Source organism: Littorina saxatilis, linkage group LG1 (genome assembly GCF_037325665.1).
Source record: "Littorina saxatilis isolate snail1 linkage group LG1, US_GU_Lsax_2.0, whole genome shotgun sequence".
NCBI lineage: Eukaryota > Metazoa > Mollusca > Gastropoda > Littorinimorpha > Littorinidae > Littorina > Littorina saxatilis.
Window position 1 is genome coordinate 17,489,662 of NC_090245.1, and position 23,263 is coordinate 17,512,924.

Below are 23,263 nucleotides of genomic sequence, written 5' to 3' on the forward strand. Positions count from 1 at the left end.
ACCTCGATTTTTCAGGTTTTCATGGGTGGGAGCCTAAAATGTTGCCAGGACTGAACATTTTGGAAGGCCGGGGTCCAGGGGCCGCTAAGGCTCTGGCGGGGTGCAGGGGCAGCGCCCTTGCTGGGGGGTCTAGGGGGCAGCGCCCCCCAGCCGAAAATGAATGTTAGCATTTTAGGGAGGGTTTAGGTGGCCTCTCCTGACTTGTAAATTTTAGAACAAACAAGCTTTTTGGAGATGCATAATATATACATCTTGTAAACTTGAAGGTTTTTGTAACTGACCAGCTGAAAATTAATTTTAGCATTTCATGAGGGGGCTATTTGAGCCTCTGCTGGCTTTAAAACTGATAACAGCAAACAAACAACAACAAATGGGGGGGGGAATGCACAAAATCAAAAATCTCTATATTTGAAGATGTTTGGTTGTATCACTCTTGCTTGTGGGTCTACAAAAACAAGTGGTAAACACATTTCAAGAAGGGTTTTTAGAAGCTCCTATAAGCTTAAACAAAATCTTAAAATTGGAGATGCACAAAAGTAAAAAATCTTGTAAACTTGAAGATATTTGTAACTAACCAGCTGAAAGTGAATTTTTAGCAATTCAAGAGTTGCTATTTGAGCCTCTCCTGGCTTTAAAACTCAAAACAGCACACACTTTTTTTTTTGGGGGGGGGGGGGGGGGGGGGGATGAATGCACAACATCAAAAACCTCTATAGTTGAAGGTGTTTGGTTGCATCACTCTTGCTAGGGGGTCTACAAAAACAAGTTTGTTTGTTTGTTTGTTTGTTTGCTTAACGCCCAGCCGACCACGAAGGGCCATATCAGGGCGGTACTGCTTTGACACATAACGTGTGCCACACACAAGACAGAAGTCGCAACACAGGCTTCATGTCTCACCCAGTCACATTATTCTGACACCGGACCAACCAGTCCTAGCACTAACCCCATAATGCCAGACGCCAGGCGGAGCAGCCACTAGATTGCCAATTTTAAAGTCTTAGGTATGACCCGGCCGGGGTTCGAACCCACGACCTCCCGATCACGGGGCGGACGCCTTACCACTAGGCCAACCGTGCCGGTCAAAAACAAGTGGTAAACAAATTTCAAGAAGGGTTTTAGAAGCGGCTTAAACAAAAACTTAAATTTGGAGATGCACATAATTAAACAAGAAGGGCAAAGCCCATACGACTCACATGCTTTACACATTTTTCCTACCAAAATACATGTGACCTTGACCCAAGGTCAAGGTCATCCAAGGTCATGCAACACAAAGCTGTTAATTCAAGACATAGGAAGTACAATGGTGCTTATTGGCTCTTTCTACCATGAGATATGGTCACTTTTAGTGGTTCACTACCTTATTTTGGTCACATTTCATAAGGGTCAAAGTGACCTTGACCTTGATCATATGTGACCAAATGTGTCTCATGATGAAAGCATAACATGTGCCCCACATAATTTTTAAGTTTGAAACAGTTATCTTCCATAGTTCAGGGTCAAGGTCACTTCAAAATATGTATACAATCCAACTTTGAAGAGCTCCTGTGACCTTGACCTTGAAGCAAGGTAAACCAAACTGGTATCAAAAGATGGGGCTTACTTTGCCCTATATATCATATATAGGTGAGGTATTAAATCTCAAAAACTTCAGAGAAAATGGGAAAAATGTGAAAAATAGCTGTTTTTTAGGCAACATTTATGGCCCCTGCGACCTTGACCTTGAAGCAAGGTCAAGATGCTATGTATGTTTTTTGGGGCCTTGTCATCATACACCATCTTGCCAAATTTGGTACTGATAGACTGAATAGTGTCCAAGAAATATCCAACGTTAAAGTTTTCCGGACGGACGGACGGACGGACGGACGGACGGACGTCCGGACGTCCGGACGGACGGACGGACGACTCGGGTGAGTACATAGACTCACTTTTGCTTCGCATGTGAGTCAAAAATCTTGTAAACTTGAAGGTATTTGATTTCATCACCTACTTTTGTCTTTGTTTAAAACAAATGTTTACTGCATTAAAGGAAAATCGCCATGCAAACAAAGCAAACACAGAAAATAACAGTCACCTCCCTTGTACTACACATCTTTACTTGTAGCTTATGATTTTATCATTGCAGGTGGTATATTCTCAAATAATTGTTGAACCATAGCTTGAACCAAATGAGAAACAAGTTTCAAGTCGGTTTGTTTCAATTAAACACCTCTTAAAGGGCTAACTGCTCAGGTTATAAAAGAAGAAGGTTTAGACAAAAACAGAAACCGCCAGAGTTATATCCCTTGCTAATGCTATACATAGTCTTCTGATGCTGCTTTTCAATTCATCATTTCAGGAGTTATATTCTAAAACTATTGTTGAATCATAGCTTGAATTAAAAGAGAAATATGTTTAAATTAAGTGTGTTTCACTTGCAAACTTTCTAAAGGACTCAATGTATCAGAAGGTAAATACCACTGGTTCACAGATTAGGAATGCAAATTTTTTCTACCACATCCCTGCAAGTGGGGTATATAAAGTTGTGGGTGAGCAAATCTTTCAAATAGATAGCAACTAAGATGCTACATTCGCCAGGATGACATGACATTGCTGCTCCCTACATGTCACTCAATTTGGTCAATTTGGTATTGGTGAAAGGTAGTTGACCTTCTGTTCACAGAACGGAGTGTAAACAACAGCTGCCAGGGATTAACAAAAAGAGTATTAAAAAAATTAAAAAATTCTTCCTGGGACGGAAATCCGTCAGGGACGGAAGAAATCCCACCCGTGGGTTTTCTGTACATAACATCTGTAAATTTAGCCCAGTTTTAAGGCTCCTTCCTTTTTAAGACCTGATTTTCTCAGATTTTTTCCGGTCTTAAAATGAGAATTCCACTGTATTTCAAAGCTACACATGTAAACTATGTTTTGGGTTACTCACCAGGGAGCAGATATCTAACCACCAGCCGCAGATGAGTGGAAACACGCCAATCTCCATGACAACCAGAAGTTTCACTTTCACCACCACATAACACAGTCCTATCACCCGACGGAATCTGAAATTCAAAGAAAAACTGAAAAAAGTGGTAGCTTGACCAAGACAGCTTTCGCAATCATTTTTGTTCTCATTTTAGAAATGGAAAAAGTAAGGAAATCCATGAGAAAATGAGCAGAAGTCTGACTTTTGTCTTAATTTAATGTAAAAAGTGTTTCATGTACATGTATATAAATTTGCCAGAACCAAAGTTCGAGACAGTATAGAATAATGGCACTTGATAATGCTGAGGGAAACAAAATTAATAAGGAAACAGACAAAAGCTAGAACACAAAGATTGACAATAATGTCATCCTTACTTTTTTAGCCTGGCCAAGGAACAGAGAAGGTAGATTGTCATGAAACACACAGCGATGACTAGATATCCGGCCAGAGTTGTCAGCAGTCCCTCAAAGTGTGATGCCGTTATCTGCAAACACAAAGAAATCATACAATCACTGCAGTTCCCTCTGCTATCTAGAATTGCATCTGGTTCTGTAGTATAGCCTTTTATGTTCCTTTCATGTGTTTTGTTCTCAGTTAAGGAATTAAGTTACATTCACCGTGAAAAAAACATGACTGGTACTTGCTTTCCATTTTTCCTTCTTTGGGGATTTTTGTTTAAGTATTAGCATTCTTCTTCATATTTTCCCCCTGTCTTTTCCTGGTAGCCCTATCACTCTTTCAGATGCACTTTCTTGTGCAGAAAATAAATCTTCTCATTTAAAAAAATAACATAAAAAAAAGTCCAAATCTGAGTGCATTTTCTTGCAACACATTTCTTCAACTACAACTCAGACCTCCAGAAACAAATACTGAGATAGAACCAAGAATAAAAGTGTCAAGCTATAAGGAATGTAAGAACCACACTTACAATGTCGTCCACTTTGAGTCCAACCAGTGTGAAATGCCCTATGTGGTATGGTGAGAATGCTGAAAACAACACGACAAAAGAGTTATCAAGTGTTTAACCATAGACATAGACATAGACATAGACCACTTTATTATCTCAATAACGAGAAACTCGGGTGTGGTGTATCACAATAAACAACATAAAACGTAAGAACATAAATAAAATATCGAGGCGCAGATAGTCAGCTCATAATAATTAAGGTTAGGATCATAATATCAAAACTAATCTCTCTCTCTCTCTCTCCCTCTTGCTCCATTCATATCACATTATGTCACAAGCAGACGCGCGGGTTCATAGGCGCATGGAGTTAATACATATGTTAAAATTTGCTTAAAAAGAATCTAGATTTAAACAATATCACATCATCTAGGTATATAATTATTTAGGTTATAACATAAAGGATTTACAGTTGTATCAGTGTCATGCCAATATAAAAAAAAATACTTAAAAACTAACACTATTCAAAAAAGTAGCATATGGCTATGTTTATGTGACAGGATGTAACATTAATATTTGCACAACTACAAAAGTAATCAGTAACATTAATATTTGCACAACTACAGAATTTGTAGTAAGTGTCAAAGTCAAAAGATAGCGAATAGTGAAAAAAATAAAAAAAATTCTTTACACTGGTCCACAAAAGCATTTTTTTTAAGAGATCTTGCTGATTTCTTGAAACTCTGCGTTTTCAAAGTTTACAGATAGTTTTAACTGTTGTACAATGCAATTCATCCATGTCATCCAAAACTACTGTCAGACATTTCTTCCTGTTCATGACTGATGGAAAAGAAAATTTATGACAAAAGCCTGAATATGAGTTCTGTGTGCTTTTTTACATTTAGTCAAGTTTTGACTAAATGTTTTAACATAGAGGGGGAATCGAGACGAGGGTCGTGGTGTATGTATGTGTGTGTGTGTGTGTGTAGAGCGATTCAGAGTAAACTACTGGACCGATCTTTATGAAATTTTTCATGAGAGTTCCTGGGTATGACATCCCCAGACGTTTTTTTCATTTTTTTGATAAATGTCTTTGATGACGTCATATCCAGCATTTTGTCAAAGTTGAGGCGGCACTGTCACACCCTCATCCTATTGTCTTTTCCTCTTTATCACATATATTGGATCGTTTTTTTGTGTTACTTCCTTAGTTGATTGATTGATTGAGTTGAAGGGAAATAATTGACAGCAGTAGTACTGTCACTACTTGTACAAAGTTGGTCAGCAAAGCTGGTGTTAAAATATTTTAGAAAACGGTCTTAATGAGTATCCCTGCAGTCAATGACTGATACATTTCCCAGAAACTGGATCAGTGGTACATAGCAGGCACATCAAAGGAAAAATACAGAGGGGGAATATGTTTGCTCTGGATGGGCGGTCAGATCAAAGGCAGATGCATTGTAAAAGCTGGTTGGCCTTGAGACCTGGGTCAATGACCGGTACTTGCAATCTGAACACAGCTGCCTGTCCAGACACTGACCTTCTTACCCGGGGTCAATGACTGAGTTTTTATCAGAGAGGAAACTGTTTCACAACATGTGAAAGTCTCTGAAGGATTGGTCAGCGCAGGATAAGATAAGAGAGGGGGTGAAGTGAATAGCGCAAAGAGGGGGGGGGGGGGGGGGGGGGGGTGTGTGTGGTAGCTATTTTGACTGCTGATGCAATCGCCAGCGGCTGTGGCACTGGAGGGGTGATGACACGGTCAAGCGAGGGGGGTAGCTGTCTAGCCAATGTGTCTGGTCTTGATTGGTGGTAGTCCTGAGTCCTTCTCAAAGTGGGGTAAAGGGGGGGGGGGGGGGGATGAGTGGGCAGTAGAGAAGTGACAGATTTTGAGATCGCCCGTGAGAGATATTTGTTCGCCGGCCGTTCCGATTAACTACGTTGCTAACGATTTCGCAGGCCGTTCCGATTAACTACGTTGCCTAACGACTTTGTGTTTCAGCGAAATTTGAACCCGCCCGGCGGGCGATTTCAGAGGAATTTTGAACCCGCCCGACGCGATTTGAACCCGCCAGGGGCGATCGGGCGACCGCCAATATTCAGCCCTGCCGTTCAGTTTCATTCTGTGAGTTCGACTGAGCTTGACTAAATGTTGTATTTTTGCCTTACGCGACTTGTTTTTGAATCTCTTGGTTCCTCTAGTCTCTTTCCATTACACATTGCTGCTTTTTTTCTTAAGCCTGATCAACATTCTCTCTGAATTATGAACGACTAGGAACGCAGAAGAAGAAGAATTATGAACAGAAAATACATTTTAAACATAGCAAATTTTCTTACCGAACACTAAGATAAAAAGTGTGTTGAGAGAAACAACCCAGAAGACATGTTCCTGAAAAAGAAAAAAAAGGGCAGCACATCAGAGATTATAATCAAACTGATCTTAGATTATAAACAAATTCTCAAAGACTAACTTAGCAAACAACATCAACATCTGCATGACATTATAAAGCAAATGCTACTGTGCAAAACGGACACAAGACGTTTCTATTTGTGTATTTCATAAATCTAGGTTTATTACACCGAGCTGCAGCATTAGCAGCAATAGCATGTTATACATCACATATCACACACACCATCAACTTTTCAACAAAAGTAGAAACTTACCAAAAAAACAAGAGAACCATCAAGGCCAAGTAACTGTAACAGAAAGGGAAAAAGGACAATTAAACATAAATGTCAATGATTTGAACAATCAGATTTAAGTGTCTCAGTTTGATCCATATTGGAACATTAAATCCCTGAACAAACCCCTTCCTCCTTTTCATTGAATAAAAGAAGTTCATTAGAGAAGACAACAAAAGTATGTTTGGGGAGCCGGGTAGCTCAGTTCATAGAACACTGGACTTGTGATCCTAGGGTCACGGGTTCGAATCCATGTCCCGGCCCCGTGTTCAATCAATCAATCAATATGAGGCTTATATCGCGCGTATTCCGTGGGTACAGTTCTAAGCGCAGGGATTTTTATTTTTTTTATTTTTTATTTTATTTTATCTTATGCAATTTATATCGCGCACATATTCAAGGCGCAGGGATTTATTTATGCCGTGTGAGATGGAATTTTTTTACCACAATACATCACGCATTCACATCGGCCAGCAGATCGCAGCCATTTCGGCGCATATCCTACTTTTCACGGCCTATTATTCCAAGTCACACGGGTATTTTGGTGGACATTTTTATCTATGCCTATACAATTTTGCCAGGAAAGACCCTTTTGTCAATCGTGGGATCTTTAACGTGCACACCCCAATGTAGTGTACACGAAGGGACCTCGGTTTTTTGTCTCATCCGAAAGACTAGCACTTGAACCCACCACCTAGGTTAGGAAAGGGGGGAGAAAATTGCTAACGCCCTGACCCAGGGTCGAACTCGCAACCTCTCGCTTCCGAGCGCAAGTGCGTTACCACTCGGCCACCCAGTCCTGTGTTGACACAGTGGCATGTAAAAGACCTCGGTCATTCTGCCATAAGTGTAGGTGGCTGATTACACCTAACACGCACACACCTGGGTAGCGCAAGTCTTGTTGCTGCTAGCTCTCCACTGGGAGGAAGCGACCCCAATTTCCCAGCGATGGGACAATAAAGTAATGAAAATGAAATGAAAAATGAAATGTTGCTGCCAGCTCTCCACTGGGAGGAAGCGACCCCAATTTCCCACCATTGTGATCATAAAGTAAATAAAATAAAATGCAATGTTCAGTATGCACAATATCAACATCTGAGCATACCAGAGAAATATTTTAATATCAAAATCTAACATGTTGATGTAAATAAACTTACTCTTTCCCACGTTAGTTCTTCAGCAGCTCTGTCCCATTCTATAGGGTTCCAGTTGTTATCATCTGTGACAAGAATCAACAAGAGTGTTAACTTCAATACACACAATATATTAATATGCAGAAAGAAAGTATACTGTTAACATTAGAGCACAAGACTGGAAAGTAGACGTTGAATCATAATACACATGGCATTTAACCTGCTGTGTTTTTTTTACCCCAGTACAAAAACACTTTTGGCACTACTGGCACTTTTCTTGATCACAGATTGTGTTTACTTTATCATAGACAAATATGAATCATAAAAGTAGTATTTGTAGATTTAATGAAAAAAAGACTGCAAAAAATCATGAGTACAAAAAGTTAATAATCTGATTCAATGTGTTTTCCTGGTTCTTTTTGTGCATTTGTTAACTGCACAACACCCCCTTACACTTGAATTTCTCTAAAAAAAAAATTACAGAGGATACTAACAGAAACACAGAACAAAATCAGTCTTTTTTAAGGGTGTGTGCGTGTGTATGTGTGATATTGTTTGTATGCATGCGAGGAAGAGAGAGACTGTGTGTGTGTGTGTGTGTGTGTGTGTGTGTGTGTGTGTGTGTGTGAGTGAGTGAGTGTGAGTGAGTGTGAGTGAGTGTGTGTGGTGTGTGCGGTGTGTGCGTGTGTTAAAAAGGGGGGTTCCTTACCTTGAGCAGCATTTCCGGCATTGTTTCCTCCTTCCATGATGCCGTCGTTCTCTTGCTCGGCGTGATCCCCCTCCCCCTCCTCCTCTGCAGGGGGATCCTCTGCGGCCGCAACGTTGGGTTGCGGGTTGTTGTTTGCTGGTGCTCTGTGCACCCCCGCCCCTCCTGCGAGCCCTCCTATCAGGTTGTTCATTGCCCCTCCATCCAGCAAATTCTGACAAATACAGAACGGGTAATATGGCTTTAGATTTGTCTCTCCAATATTTTGTTTTTTCAATCCTGACATCAACAAACATGAATATCAACAATGAAGGCAAACAACAACAAAAACGTTGTTGCATCTGAAATGAATGTGATGTTAAAAAGTGACAAAGGTACAAAAATAAATCATGTTAAAGTTAGTCTCAAAATTGACCTCATGGGATTTTCTACTTGAATAAATAGCAAGAAATGTTTCAAAAATTACATTGATTATAAGCAAAACAGACTAACCCTAACCCAAACCTTTATACAAAGCAAACACCAAATTTTTCCAATTACAGACAAAATAGAAGGGAACAAACCACACGGACAACGATACTAACGCATCCTAGAAGTCCTACAAGTAATGATTCTTCAACTGAATTCATTTTTCTTACTCTTGCTTGATTGGCTGCCTGGTTTTCCTGCTCCAGCCAATCAGGCCCCCCGCCATGCAGAATCTGTTCTCGCAGCCAGACCAGACTGATGAAGGCACACAGTGTGCATGTGACCACAAAACAGCCTTGGAAACAATCTGACGCCAGGTTCTCTCTGTTCAAAAGAAATAGACAAACAATAGTAACTTCTTTCCACACATTAATGGCATCATCAAGAATATTACATTTCAGTGGATTCCCCCTCTATAAGACTTCACTTGTTACCAGTGGATTCCCCCTCTATAAGACTTCACTTGTTACCAGTTATAAGACTTCACTTGTTACCAGTGGATTCCCCCTCTATAAGACTTCACTTGTTACCAGTTATAAGACTTCACTTGTTACCAGTGGATTCCCCCTCTATAAGACTTCACTTGTTACCAGAGGATTTGCACTTTAAGTCCTCACTTTTTACCTCCATTTTAAGACCTCCCAAAATATCAGATGCAGTCTTAAAATTAGGTAGTCGAATAATGGAGGTAAATTTACAAAGGTTATGAACAAAAAATCTGAGAAAGCAAGGTCTTATAAAGAGGAAGTGATTCAAAGTAAAAGATAACATTAACCATACACAACCGGCAGTCAAAATACACAAACAGAAAAATAAAACCAAAATCAAAATTTCCATTCTAAAGAGAAATTCAAGAAATCTTGGCTACATTCAAGGTATTGAATATTTGACTACATAAGACAGAAGACACGAGGTGAGCAACTTACGTGGACAGCATATCCAGGGGTAGCGTCAAGAGGGAACTGACAGATCCTGTGAAGAGACATCTGTAGATTCGACCTGCCACACATCAGATGGTTATGGAGTTTAGCTATCTTCATCAAAAACACAAATCTACCGCAGCAGTAAAACTAAAACAAGATCAACACTCATAAAGTTTTGCTCTCAAAAGGCTCATCAGATGTCATTTTTTTCACATACACACAAAGTTCACTCAACCCAATGACAGACAGAAACTCATGATACTGAGAAACACAACCAAAACATCTGAACTCCAAATACACACACACACACACACACACACACACACACACACACACACACACACACACACACACAGATTAAGATTTCAAAACAATGAGACACGGTGCTTTACAATAACAACTGGTCATCACTAGAAGACACTGGGAGAAACAAACGGACAAAGACAGACACTTATAAATAATAATACACACACACACACACACACGCACACAGGATTTCTACAACTTCAACTTACATGCAGTGAGAGGCACCACACCAAGCCAAGCAAAAGCCACCAGTGTGTAATGGAACCAGTATCGCACAGCACGCGCCATGCTTGTCACCAGACCACTCACGATGTCACGGATCGGGAGTCGCTTTGGCATATCCGGTGAATAGACTGTCAGGACATAAACAAGCTTACTACAGTAAAAATGTTGCAGCTTGCTATGTGGAGGCCAATTTCAATTCTCATTACCCCATTTCAACTTAAAAGTTCAAACCAATCACAAAAATCATAATTTATTTTTGTATATTTTTGTGAGGCGCTTAGAACTATTTTAAGATTTGCTCCATATAAATATCCTCATTATTATTATTATTAAAGTAAGCAAAAGGTGTGAGAGTGGTGTGGGTGGAGGAACCATGAAGGAACTGCAGTTCCACATTTGCACAAATGTATCTTTACATCTCATTGAACAGAGGGACAAAGTGACTTACTTGGAGTGAAAGAGTATCTGTGTTTACATAACTCGCAGTACTCCTTTCTGCTGTACTTGAGCCATTGCACCAAGCTGCAAACACAAATCAGAACATCAATGAACACAAATCAGCACATCAATGGTCGAGTATTTTCAAGGACAGCAAACAGTTGAAGGCTAGATTCTGAGTAGAGATAATTCTTATCACTTATGTTGGTAAGTGGTGTGCTGTTGCCAAACACACAAAAAATGAACAAAAAAGATTATGATATATAATATGGCTCTGGGAGTAGTTCATTAACTGTCAGACAGGAATAAACAAAACAAACAAGAAAAGCATATGCTTTATACGACTCCCCTTCGCCATGTCCTATTTTGCCATGTCCCCCTACTCCCTCCCCCCCCTGCTCCGAACAGAAAACTCCCTCCCATTTAAGACCCTGTTCTCTCAGATTTTTGTTCTTAACCTCTGTAAATTTACCCCCATTGTAATACTTTTAGATCTTTTGCAACACACATTTTTAAATTTGTGTCACGTCTGGAGATCATCCAAACCTACAATTATGTGAAATTTGGAGGCTCTAGCTTCAAAAACATCAGAAAAATCCCCAATGTTTTAAGTCTTTATGAACTAAACATGACCCCACTGTGACCCCATCGAACACCCTTCAAGTGTGTCAAGTTTCAAAGCTCTAGCTTCACAAACATCTGAGAAAACCTCAATGTTAATTGCTTTTTCTATGGACAGGCCAGACGTCCTAACACTGCTCATTGCTAAGACTCTTCTGATTACTGAATATACTCAGGGGAGTAAAAAAATCATAATCTATATATATATACGACTTGTGTCTGTCTGTCTGTGTGTGTGTGTGTGTGTGTGTGTGTGTGTGTGTGTGTGTGTGTGTGTGTGTGTGTGTGTGTGAGTGTTCGCGATGCACGGCCAACGTTCTCGATGGATCTGCTTCAAATTTGGTGGGCATATTCAGGTACACCCGGGACAGGACACAACCTGGTCGATATTTCAACACGTGCTCTCAGCGCGCAGCGCTGAACCGATTTTGGTTCCACCTCAGCTACCCGGGCCCCCATACCGACACACCAAAGCCAAAGTTCTCGGTGGATCTTTTTCAAATTTGGACACCGTATTCAGCTACACCCCGGACACAATATCATCGATAAGATATTTCAACACGTGCTCTCAGCGCGCAGCGCTGAACCGATTTTGGTTTTTCTGTTCATTTCACCATTCCCAGTAACTCTTCCTTATCTTCTCCATGTTTTCAGCGTTTACCTCCCTTCCTTCGTATGGTGCACTATAGTATGAGGGGGCATCTTCGGATATTCCCGGCGTTCTGTTACTATTTTTAGAAGGTCACCGCAGTGTCCAGAACGTAAATTGGACCCGTAAATTATCCTCACTGTAAAAGTGCAAAGGTCGAATCAATTTATAGCCACGCGAAAAATACACTGTCATCTATCTCTCTATATATACGGCTTCTCTGTGTTTGTGTGTGTGTGTGTGTCTCTCTCTCTATGTGGGCAACACCTGTGGATTGTTCAGTTCTGTTTGTGATGTGGTCTGGCGGCTTTTGTGTATTTGTATGTACTGGCCTTCCTTTGAGAAGCCATAACAGTTCAAAAGGGCTTAGAGATAAGCTCTAAATTGCTCAATCCTGTTTGAGTGGAGTTCGCCTCCAAAGGTAATTAACACGGTTACATTCGTCGACAAGGATGGGACTCGATATGGTCAGGAATGGCATTATGGCCACTGAATCATTTTCGTGCTGTTCCCATTCCACGAATCTGGGAGGGACCTAAGCTTGGCGGGTCCATTGTACGGACCCGGCAAAGCCGGCGTACGGCTCTAAGTACTTCTTCCCGGCAAAGCCGGCTACCCGGCGAAGCGGGTATTCCTCTAGTAAAATATATGTACACTATCAGTATCACACAGTACAGTACACAGTATCTAAGACTAAATGACATCAAATGATTATCATGCTACTGGCTCTTGTCTTCACCATCGCCTTCATCTGCATACACATGTACTAATTTAATAACTTTGCAATGCTGATCTTTTTGGGGAGTTTAACTTTAAATGTCATCATTATATATCACAAATAACTCATAATACTAGTAAATGTAGATGAAGGGGAACAGATTGCACCTGCAGTAGAATATGCATGCAAAGATGGAAGATGAAAATGAACAAATTAATTCACCATCAGATTGACAGTAATGACACAGAGAACAGAGATGTGTAGTTTCACTTTCAAACAGATTAAGACAAGAGAGAGCTATAGGTGTACACATACCAGTCTTGGTGAACATATTTGATACTGCCGGTGCAAACACAGGGGTAATAGAGGGGCTTGTCTGAGGTCCCCTCACACCGACACACGCGGCAGATATCTGAAAAAAATTGCCATCTTGTACACATAACTGTGCCACAAAAAGAGTAAAAGCTCAAACTTTCTTTTCATTAAATGTATTCATAATATACCCTGTAACAATTTAATCAAGACTGGTCCCTGCCTCAGCACTTTGAGCAGGGTTAAACCCAGGATACATGCGCTATATAAATATTATGCATTATTATTATTATTAATTATCAAGGATTCTATTGCCCCAGGTCCAGGAAACAAAAAAAAAACAAAGCATATCTTTCAAGCAAAAGCTCTGAGTACATCATGATCTTACAAAATAACAAATTTAGTTTCAGTGACTGAAGCTGAAAGTTGTGCAAGACTGAATACTGATAGTGATAGTGATGTTATTCTTTCTAATCTTGATCCCATATTTGCTGAACTGCTTGATAAATAGATCTAGATCTACACTTTGAAATCTTTCTCAATATATTTGCTCTTCTAATTTAAGATTGTCACTTTTATCTCTGCAGTATATTAAAATGTTAAAACAACAAGCCAGTGTGTGCTACCAGTACTACAGTTAATATCAATTATCATCTCCTGCTGGTCAACACACTATACACTCACACACGAATAAAGCACTAATGCTTTATTGTGGGAGTTAAACAAGAAGATAGAAAAATCGCTACAACTAACCATCTAGCACCGGAAGAAAACCAACATTCGGACATGAGAAGACCTAGTAAAGGTGTCTGTAAATCACTGAATGTCCACAAAAAATTCCAGAAAAAGAAAGGTCGACTGCTTCTTTCAAGCTGTTTACAATCAGAAGCATTGCAATCAACCAAACGATCAACGACAAAATTAACGAGGACGCATTACTTGAGCATTACACACTAAGCCTATGTCACAAATATACAGCTGGAAAATTGCATCAATATTTTATGACATAACATCTGTACCTGGCTGCCCGTCTTGGTCGTCCATCTTTGCTGAAAAGTCGTAATTGCATGACGTTTGTCAGTGGACATTACAAGCTCGCAATTTTAATGTTTTCAGCTAATTCTTATATCAAAAGATTACTAAATTATCGTAATAATTGGTAAAATTGTATTATACTGGTGGTAAAAAATTGTGTTCTAGCGCTTATTTTAGTTTTACGACAATCACCAAATAAACCGGAAGTCAAATTAGGAAAACATGGAAACCGAAGACGCCTCGTCTGCTCACAAACCTTTTGCGATTTGAAGCCTGTTGCACATGCGGTGGTATTTACAACTTTAAGCCTTATTTGATCGGACAGACCAAGACAGTTAATTGTAGAGGGTATATAGGGGTAAGTATACGTATTTAGGACAGTCAGGTAGACAAGATGAATGCGGTAAGGGAGCTACGAAAACTTCAGCATCGGGAGGGTCCTCCTGGTATTGATCCCCTAGCCATGGAGATGACTCGCGACATGAACCGAGATTTGAGTCTGCAGCAATCAGCCAAAGCCAACAGCCAGGTGGCCAAGTGGGAGCATGAAGATCTTGCTCAGGTCTGTGCACACGCACGCACACATACACATACACACAGACTCTCTCTCTCTTCCTCACACGCATACAAACACACACATATACACACACACAGAGCCTCTCTCTTTCTCGCATGCATACAAACACACACACACGTAAATTGCGATGATAACCTAAAAAGGTTCCTGCAATGTATCAATCCTGATCCTGGGTACACATGTGTGTAGGTGGGTTTTTTCGCATGAAGGGCTGTATCAGTAATGTGAACTGATGTTCTCAAGCCACTGTTTTATTTCTGTGATGTCAATTTAAGTTTCAAATCTGTGTGTGTGTGTGTGTGTGTGTGAGTGTGTGTATGCTTGCATGTGTGTGTTTCTTCACCAATATTTGTTTCTGTATATATACTTTACAAAACGTATGTATTAATGATAATGACAGCTTATGTAGCTCAAACCACAGTTACTCCTCTGTCATATTACTTTCACAGTGTTCATTTCCTTCTCATGAGACATTTGGTGGTTGATGACAGGTCAGGATCAGGGTATTTCGGGGTCACACCGATGAAGTCAACAAGTGCCAGTTTTTCAACGATGAAACACGAGTGCTCAGCACATCCACAGACTGCAGCATTAAAGTCTGGGACCCCAGACAAGGGACAGAACTTCAGAGTTTGGACGACGCACACTCCATCAATGCAGCTGATGCTCATTGCTTGGAGGATGGTTCAAAGTAGGTTGTGTGTTGATTTATTTCAGAATTTATTGTTTGCCATCTGATGTCTATGTTAACTAATTTGTCTAATGTTTATTTAACTACATCTTTGTGGTTTATTGGAAGTTTATTTTTTCAATACCTTTATTTCTACTCTGTAAAGCCTGCATAAAAGTCAATGATTAAGTCATTGTGACAAATTCAGTTCGAACTCTGCGAATAAAGTTTTTTGTTCTTTACAAACACAAGTATGATTTATGTAGGTAATGCAGTTTTCTTTTTGAATATACTTCTAATTGCTGTCAAACATTTTCACAAGCAGCAAATGAAGTAGGTGCTCTGCAGTTTTTACCTGTGGTGCTTTGTTAGAATGTAGATGATACTAGTGTGCTGCTCATAGCAGGATGCACTTACATTCAGATTTGCAACTGTCTTTTTGTAGGCTTGTGAGCTGTGGATGGGACAAAGAACTGCACCTGTGGGATCTGGAGACAGGAGAACCGATCGTGAGTTTTTATGTACAGTGGAACGCCACTTTTAAGACTATCAAAAATCTAATAAAATCAGGTCTTAAAATGGGGGGAAATTAGCAGATGTTATGAACTGGAAAAGTATGCTCTTAACAGGGAAGAAGTCTTATAATGGGGCGTTTAATATGGAATAACAAATCATGTCCCAATATAGGTCCCAGCTAGCTGAGAGGACGTTGAGCCTCATAGTCAGTCAGTAATGGGGGGTCTTTTAAGAGGGGTTTCACTGTCTGACTTTTCTTTCTTTCTTTATTTGGTGTTTAACGTCGTTTTCAACCACGAAGGTTATATCGCGACGGGGAAAGGGGGGAGATGGGATAGAGCCACTTGTTAATTGTTTCTTGTTCACAAAAGCACCAATCAAAAAATTGCTCCAGGGGCTTGCAACGTAGTACAATATATGACCTTACTGGGAGAATGCAAGTTTCCAGTACAAAGGACTTAACATTTCTTACATACTGCTTGACTAAAATCTTTACAAACATTGACTATATTCTATACAAGAAACACTTAACAAGGGTAAAAGGAGAAACAGAATCCGTTAGTCGCCTCTTACGACATGCTGGGGAGCAGCGGGTAAATTCTTCCCCCTAACCCGCGGGGGGAGTCTGACTATTAGGGTTTCACGTCCTCTTAGACCAACTGGTCTATATTGGGACAGGTATTGGTAATACGCTGAAGATATGGTGTGATACTTTGATTCGAACAAGCCCACTGTGGCTGTCTTCTTCGACACACCAGCATTGGGTTTGTCTCGTTAAAGTATCGAGATACGATCATGATAATCAGAGACGAGAGATGATGCATGCGTGTCTTCGTGTTTTCCCAGCCCTGAGACTTTCGCTGTGAACGTGGGATCTTTTTCGTGCGCATGTGTGCACACGGGGGTGTTCGGACACCGAAGAGAGTCTGCACAAAGTTGACTCCGAGAAATAAATCTCTCGCCGAACGTGGGGATCGAACCCACGCTGATAAGAGACCAACTGGCTACAAAGCCAACGCGCTACCAACTGAGCTACGTCCCCGCCCTGGTTCCACTGTATGAGAAACAGTGCAAGATAACTGTAACAGGCAGGTGACAACTTTGCTGTCTATTTAAACTTACCTGAATCACAAGCATTTCTATATGTTCAAATCTTCACCCAGTTCTAATGTGAAAAGTGTGGTAAAGTAGCTTCATCCTTTGCCATTTATGCTCTCTACCTCAATGGGGTATATATATCGTGTCCCTGAGGGCTTTCTTTGCTTTGCATTCTGAGTGGCCCCAATGCTGTGTGGGTGAACTGGATGCTAAATAAGTATAGTAGGTCATTGATAGCATCAAAATTGTGAAACAAGTTGCGTCAATGTTTATTTTAATCTGGGTGTACTTCTTATGCTGACATGCATGTCATGTACATTACATGCACATAAAAGTAGTAACAGTTGTACGTTTTATTTTGTGGTAAGTGAGTCACAAACAAAAATATACCTTTTGAAATTGCGAAGCGCCTGGAGCCAATTGCTGGGACTTAAGCTATAGAAAAGCTTTTTATTATTAATATTATTATTATTATTATTTTGGCTAATCAAAATTACAATAATGAAATACTGTTATGTCTCCCCTGTCTTCTTGCAGTGGTCAGCAACTCACATGGACATGTTGACATGCTGCAAGCTTTCCAATGACGGGCGTCTGCTGTGTGTTGGTTCTGACTTGTTCCATGAATTGCACATATATGATGTAAACTCCGGGGAATTGGTGACTGGAATAAAAGGCATGTACCTTTTTCTGTTGACTGCATTGATAATCTGTACATGTTTTCCCACATCTTAAGAGAGGACAGTAGGAGTTGATGAATTAGCTGGCTAAAAAGTTTAACGTGTGTTGTTTCATCATCAAAGTAAGACAAAGGCAGTTTCTTCTGTTCCATACCCAATAAAACACAAATTAAGTAGTACATGTATTACTGAAAACCATTTCATACAAGTAGTGAATTATTTTTGTGCACTTGCAACTGTACATTTACAACTGTATAAAGCTGTCACACAGTTGCAATGTGTGTCACATAAATGTTAGTCTGTATATCAACTTGTGTTCATTCTTTTTTTGTGTGGTTTTTATCAGCCTGTTCTGGATTTCAGTTTTCATCACTTGCATGTGGTGTTGCACTTGTCTGTCAGCTTCTGTTAAAACTAACACTCAACTGCATGTGCTAGATAATGACTTCCACTCTGTTTTTCTCTGCGCAGATTATCACGAAGGTTCACTCACAAGTTGCTTCTTCTCTCCTGATGACAGCAGAGTCATCACAACGTCAACCGATCGTACTGCCAAGTTTTACGACCTTCGCTCAGAAACGTGCACCATCCATCTGGTGTATGCTAATTTTTGTGCTTTGTTTTTGCATGCTTTATATTTGTTTTTGAGAAAGGAAAGAAAAAGCACGACCAATTAGAGAAGCAATGAAGATTTTCATTAATTTTTATTAATTCAAAATTTGGAGAGCATGAGCAATTAGGCAAGCAATGAAGGTTTTCATTACGTCTCGGTCAAAAGTGTTTGACGTGTGTGATAGAAACTATTTGAAGACGTCACATTATGACGTAAGAGGGTTAGACGTCACGCAAAGGAATTACTGAAAGTCTCGGTCATTGTTATTGTGAGCGGGCCGAGACTACTTGGCAGATCCAGGGTCTCGCTTTCTTGCACAGTTTCACCTGCTTACTGTGTGTGTGTGTGTGTGTGTATGTGTGACGGAGTGATTGAGTTTGTGTTACTGTTTGTCGATTTCTTACGTGAGCCTTGAAGGCTTCGCCTCTTGTTGTGCTTTGTTTTTGCATGCTTTATATTTGTTTTTGAGAAAGGAAAGAAAAAGCACGACCAATTAGAGAAGCAATGAAGATTTTCATTAATTTTTATTAATTCAAAATTTGGAGAGCATGAGCAATTAGGCAAGCAATGAAGGTTTTCATTAATTTTTATTAATTCAAAAATTGGAGATGAAAATACAGATTTAGTATAACTTTTTCAACTGATACTTTCAGTTCAGTTTCAGTGGAGGATAAAATGTACTGTGCACAAGCTTTCAATGTTATTTTTTGTAGTCTCCTTGGTTTTCATCCTTTCTGTTTTCTTCTTCGGCGTTCCAGGATCATCCTTTCTGTATTTTCTAGTTGCGTTTTTCATGTTTCCCATGATTCTATAACTTTGCAGGGGACATGAAAATGCCATCTCTGACTGCTCCATTTCTATGGATGAACGAAAGTTTGCGACATCCTCTTGGGACAAGACCATTCAAATTTGGGACATTGCCACAGGAATGTACAGGTAAAGAAGCTGCTGAAAATGGAACTGTCAGTGTGTCATCACTGCATTTTCTGTCAAAATGTGTGTAACAGATCGTATCATGGAATACCACTAAGTATGAGAAAATCAGAGGGATTCTTCAAATTGAAGTACAATTACAGATGTTTTGAACAGGAAAATCTGAAAAAGCAAGGTATTGAAAAGAGGGAATTATGAAAGGGGTGTTCTAATCTACTGTACCGAGAATCGGAAGAGTAAACCATTGGTTGTTGCTGATCAGAACTGGCATGTCAAATACACAAAATAACCGAATGATAAGAAATGGCAAATAGCAGCTGAATGATAGAAAGGTGAACATGACGTTTAGAAAGACACTCTCAGCAAATGAAGTGAGTACCTTGCAGTCGTCATGTGCACAATGTCGAACACTTTAAATGCATTCTACCCCCCCCCCCCCTTCTCCGTCCCTCCACCCCACCAGGGGTCAACAATTACTTTTAAGATAATGTAAATATATGTAATTTCTGAATTGACTTTTCAATTCTGTGAACAGATCAAAGGGTCCAACTGTACTGAAAGGCAGTCATGACGGCTCAGTCACAGCATGCAACTTCACAGATGATGGTAATATTTGTTCCGATTTTTTACTTTTATTTTCTTTCTAAAATATGGGACTTACTTGCACTGGTGCATTTTGCTGAAAATTCTGATCATTTTGATTGTTCTTTTACACGAGCAAGGGTGATCTCACTTTGTTGACTTAACTCAGATTGATGAGGATAAAAAAGAAATGTAGAAAAGACAAAGAACGCAAGAAGAGCTGAACATTCACGGTATGTTTTCGTCTGTATCTCATGTTCATGTCTTATTTTAGCAGTTTAGTTATGTTAAAAAAAAAGAAAAGTAAAGAAAAAAATGTGTGTGTTAATGTTGTGGTACATGTTTTTTTAATCTTCTACAGGTTTGCAACTGGTGAGTGGCTCAGCTGACATGAGCATTGTGGTGTGGGATGTGGAAAACAGCACCCAGAAGATCAAACTCCAGGTGTGTGCCTGTTCCATTTGGTTCATAGTCTAGGACTTTCACATTCTCGGGAATCAATAGCTTAGAACCATCATTTTTGTCATCAGAACCATACTAAACGAAGTGGATCAATGTGTTTATAATCTGTGGCACTGAAAGTTTGCTCTGGTCAATTGCATATGATATTATGTCATTACCTACAAATGAAAGAAACAACAAATGGATGTTTCATTTTGAGAATGTTGACAGCTGGTGCTTGTGCAGGTTATTTCAGATAACTCTGACTTGCGTGTGACCATAAGTTGTTCTTTTTTGCAGGGTCATGCTGGCTGGGTGAATGATGTCCACTTCAGTAAAGACCAGTGCTGGCTGCTGTCATGTGCCAAGGTACGTTCATATGCTTCGGTCTATCAGTTTTGACTGTTCCATATAGCTGTTCTGTTTGGCATCCACTGCATGAAAACTCTGGCACATGTAAAACAGGTTATTTTTTTAACCCCAGCAGCAGGATACTCATTGCAGAAAAATGTTGATTGCACTCAGAAAATACTCCTACATCAAACTTGGTTTGTACATTTGAAGGCAGCGTACCAGGGAATGTGGTTTTCGAAGTAATTTCAATGTTAGCATCTAGGTAAAAAGAGAGGAGCTAGTATCTTCTACATATTGTTCCAACTCACTGTAGCTGTATATAACTTCAAGCTGTGTTTGGCTTGCTTGTATGTTTCTCTTGTGATCTTATTTTTAGTATGGTTGTGTTCTTAACAAGACTTGTTTCCAAATGTAAAATTTGCCATAATTTTACAGCACATCCCCAACTGATTTTCTTTCTTGTTGTCTGTGTGAACAGGACAGCACAGTGCGGATGTGGAACATTGAAGAATCAGACAAGATCCCTATTGTTATGGAGAACAAGAGAGCACAAGGCTTGAAAGTTACCAAGGTTGGCTACACTACTGCATCCAGTTCAATCTTTTGTCAGCACTTACTGGCTAAGTTTTTGTCATCAGTATACTCTAGCTTTTTTTGTTAGAAGTTGTTTTACTGCTTGTTGACCGACTGGTTTATAAAAACAACAACAAAACAGGTGTAAAGAGTGTATCAAGTTGAAAGGCCTTACATACTTATTTCGCCGATACTAAGCCAAAGTTTGGATTGTGCTGGCGTTACAGATACAGATATTACCTGCACGGTTGGCTTAGTGGTAAGGCGTCCGCCCCGTGATCGGGAGGTCGTGGGTTCGAACCCCGGCCGGGTCATACCTAAGACTTTAAAATTGGCAATCTAGTGGCTGCTCCGCCTGGCGTCTGGCATTATGGGGTTAGTGCTAGGACTGGTTGGTCAGGTGTCAGAATAATGTGACTGGGTGAGACGTGAAGCCTGTGCTGCGACTTCTGTCTTGTGTGTGGCACACGATATATGTCAAAGCAGCACCGCCCTGATATGGCCCTCGTGGTCGGCTGGGCGTTAAGCAAACAAACAAACAAACAAACAGATACAGATAGGATATGACTAATTTTGAAGCCTATGGCTGAAATGACAACAGGAATGTTTAAGATGGGCTGCTTGGTTTGCTGCATTTTTGTTTCAACAAAATAAGTTGTTAATGATGATCTCATATTGTTTTTTTCAGTGTTCCAACTGCGGAAAACCCTTCTCCATGTCAGAATTAGAGAATTTTCGGGATGTCACTGTTTGCGTCTTCTGTCGTCTGCAAAGTCCTGAGAAAATCTGGCTGTCATTCCCAGACGAACCCGAGACATAAGAAGTGTTGGAGTATGTGGTGTGAAAAAAGAACTGAAAACAGGACCATGCTGATGCTGTGATAATTAAGGACTATTTTGATGCTGTGACATATCAAACTGCTGTACTGTAATGCCACAGAGTTTTCTTCACAGTAAATCTAAATCTATACAACTAATTGTTTGGTTTTTAGTGTTCTGACACAAAAGACAGTACCAGACAACACACACTTTCTTCCATACAAGAGAACAGTCATCTCAAGTCACATTGTAATTATTAGGTCAAATACATCACTGCAGTGAAATTAAAACAATAAAAATAGAACATTGCAATGTACAAAATGGAATGAAATTATTCACAAATGACAATGAAAATACAAAGGAACATCCTATGTTGTATCCAAATTCTTGTCTGAATCTAATAATACCCTCCCCATTCTTTTCATGCACTTCCCTCATTTTCCTACTCTTTGCTTCTGAGTCCGATTCAGCTTTTCCATTCCATTGTAACACAAAACTCAAGTCCTGTACACAAGCACTCCCTGGCCCCTTGCCTTGCAATATTTCCTTCCAGTGCTTCTCAGTCTATCGCACATCTTCACAACACAATAAGCCTAACTTTTTTAGACAAGATGAAAGCAACTATCAGCAGCTGAAAAAACTGCCAAAGAATCTCAACTGATCTTTATAAACATGAAAATTTATATTAATTTTCTTATTTATTTATACTTACCAACACAATGTTATTTTGCATATAGCCCCTTAACTACCGAAAGAAAACGAAAGTGAAACTAGAGTTATACCCCAGAGTGACCGCCCTTTGCAGGTGGCGCTAGCAGTGCTTGGCGCCAAGCGCTGTCAGCTGGAATGCGGCACAGGCAACGCGGGCGCGCCACTTATCACTTCACCTATAAAACCGAATAGGCATGTGAAGAGGGGAGGAGGGAGGGAGCAATAAGAATAACATTGTGTTGGTAAGTATAAATAAATAAGAAAATTAATATAAATTTTCATGATTAATTTAGATTTACCAAGCACAATGTTATTTTGCATAGAATACCACCGAGGAGGTTGGGATCCCATGCCTTATCACTCCCAAACGAAGGTTGGCAGAGCAGGGGGAAGGCAGAGGTGCACGCACAGTGAACACCTAAGGACCTGGCCCCTGTCTGAATGAACCAAGAATTTGAAAATATCCACATATCTATGGTAAGAGACAACACTCACCTAGAGAGAGACCAGAGATTGTGAGAGAACAGCTTTCTTGATGCCGTAGGTCTCGTCTCCCCGTCTAGCCGAGAACGTGCGGAGGTAGAAGTCTGTGAAGGTAGACACAGACCTCCAGTAGGC

At 40.1% G+C, this 23,263-nt stretch overlaps 2 protein-coding genes across 2 annotated transcripts in view; one reads left to right on the top strand and one right to left on the bottom strand.

Annotated features, from left to right (window-relative positions):
* The window catches only part of LOC138963246 (E3 ubiquitin-protein ligase MARCHF6-like), a 29,122-nt gene extending 15,027 nt beyond the window's left edge, over positions 1-14,095 (bottom strand). Inside the window, exons 1-13 of the mRNA XM_070335311.1 lie at positions 14,064-14,095; positions 13,048-13,144; positions 10,755-10,828; positions 10,291-10,434; positions 9,779-9,851; positions 9,023-9,176; positions 8,388-8,598; positions 7,703-7,764; positions 6,528-6,560; positions 6,201-6,252; positions 3,888-3,946; positions 3,334-3,443; positions 2,921-3,035 (exon numbers count right to left, since the gene is read on the bottom strand). Coding sequence (XP_070191412.1) covers positions 2,921-3,035; positions 3,334-3,443; positions 3,888-3,946; positions 6,201-6,252; positions 6,528-6,560; positions 7,703-7,764; positions 8,388-8,598; positions 9,023-9,176; positions 9,779-9,851; positions 10,291-10,434; positions 10,755-10,828; positions 13,048-13,144; positions 14,064-14,088 — 1,209 coding nt within the window. The 5' untranslated portion in view covers positions 14,089-14,095. The remainder of the gene's footprint in view (positions 1-2,920; positions 3,036-3,333; positions 3,444-3,887; positions 3,947-6,200; positions 6,253-6,527; positions 6,561-7,702; positions 7,765-8,387; positions 8,599-9,022; positions 9,177-9,778; positions 9,852-10,290; positions 10,435-10,754; positions 10,829-13,047; positions 13,145-14,063) is intronic.
* A 189-nt stretch (positions 14,096-14,284) lies between these two features.
* Positions 14,285-22,305, top strand: LOC138963275 (WD repeat-containing protein 88-like). The gene is made up of 11 exons (XM_070335340.1): positions 14,285-14,641; positions 15,148-15,347; positions 15,772-15,835; positions 17,478-17,616; positions 18,092-18,218; positions 19,056-19,169; positions 19,702-19,772; positions 20,110-20,192; positions 20,490-20,558; positions 21,022-21,114; positions 21,805-22,305. Exons 1-11 carry the CDS (start codon positions 14,474-14,476, stop codon positions 21,934-21,936), a joined length of 1,260 nt encoding a protein of 419 aa, XP_070191441.1. The 5' UTR covers positions 14,285-14,473; the 3' UTR covers positions 21,937-22,305.
* The last annotated feature ends 958 nt before the right edge of the window (positions 22,306-23,263 follow it).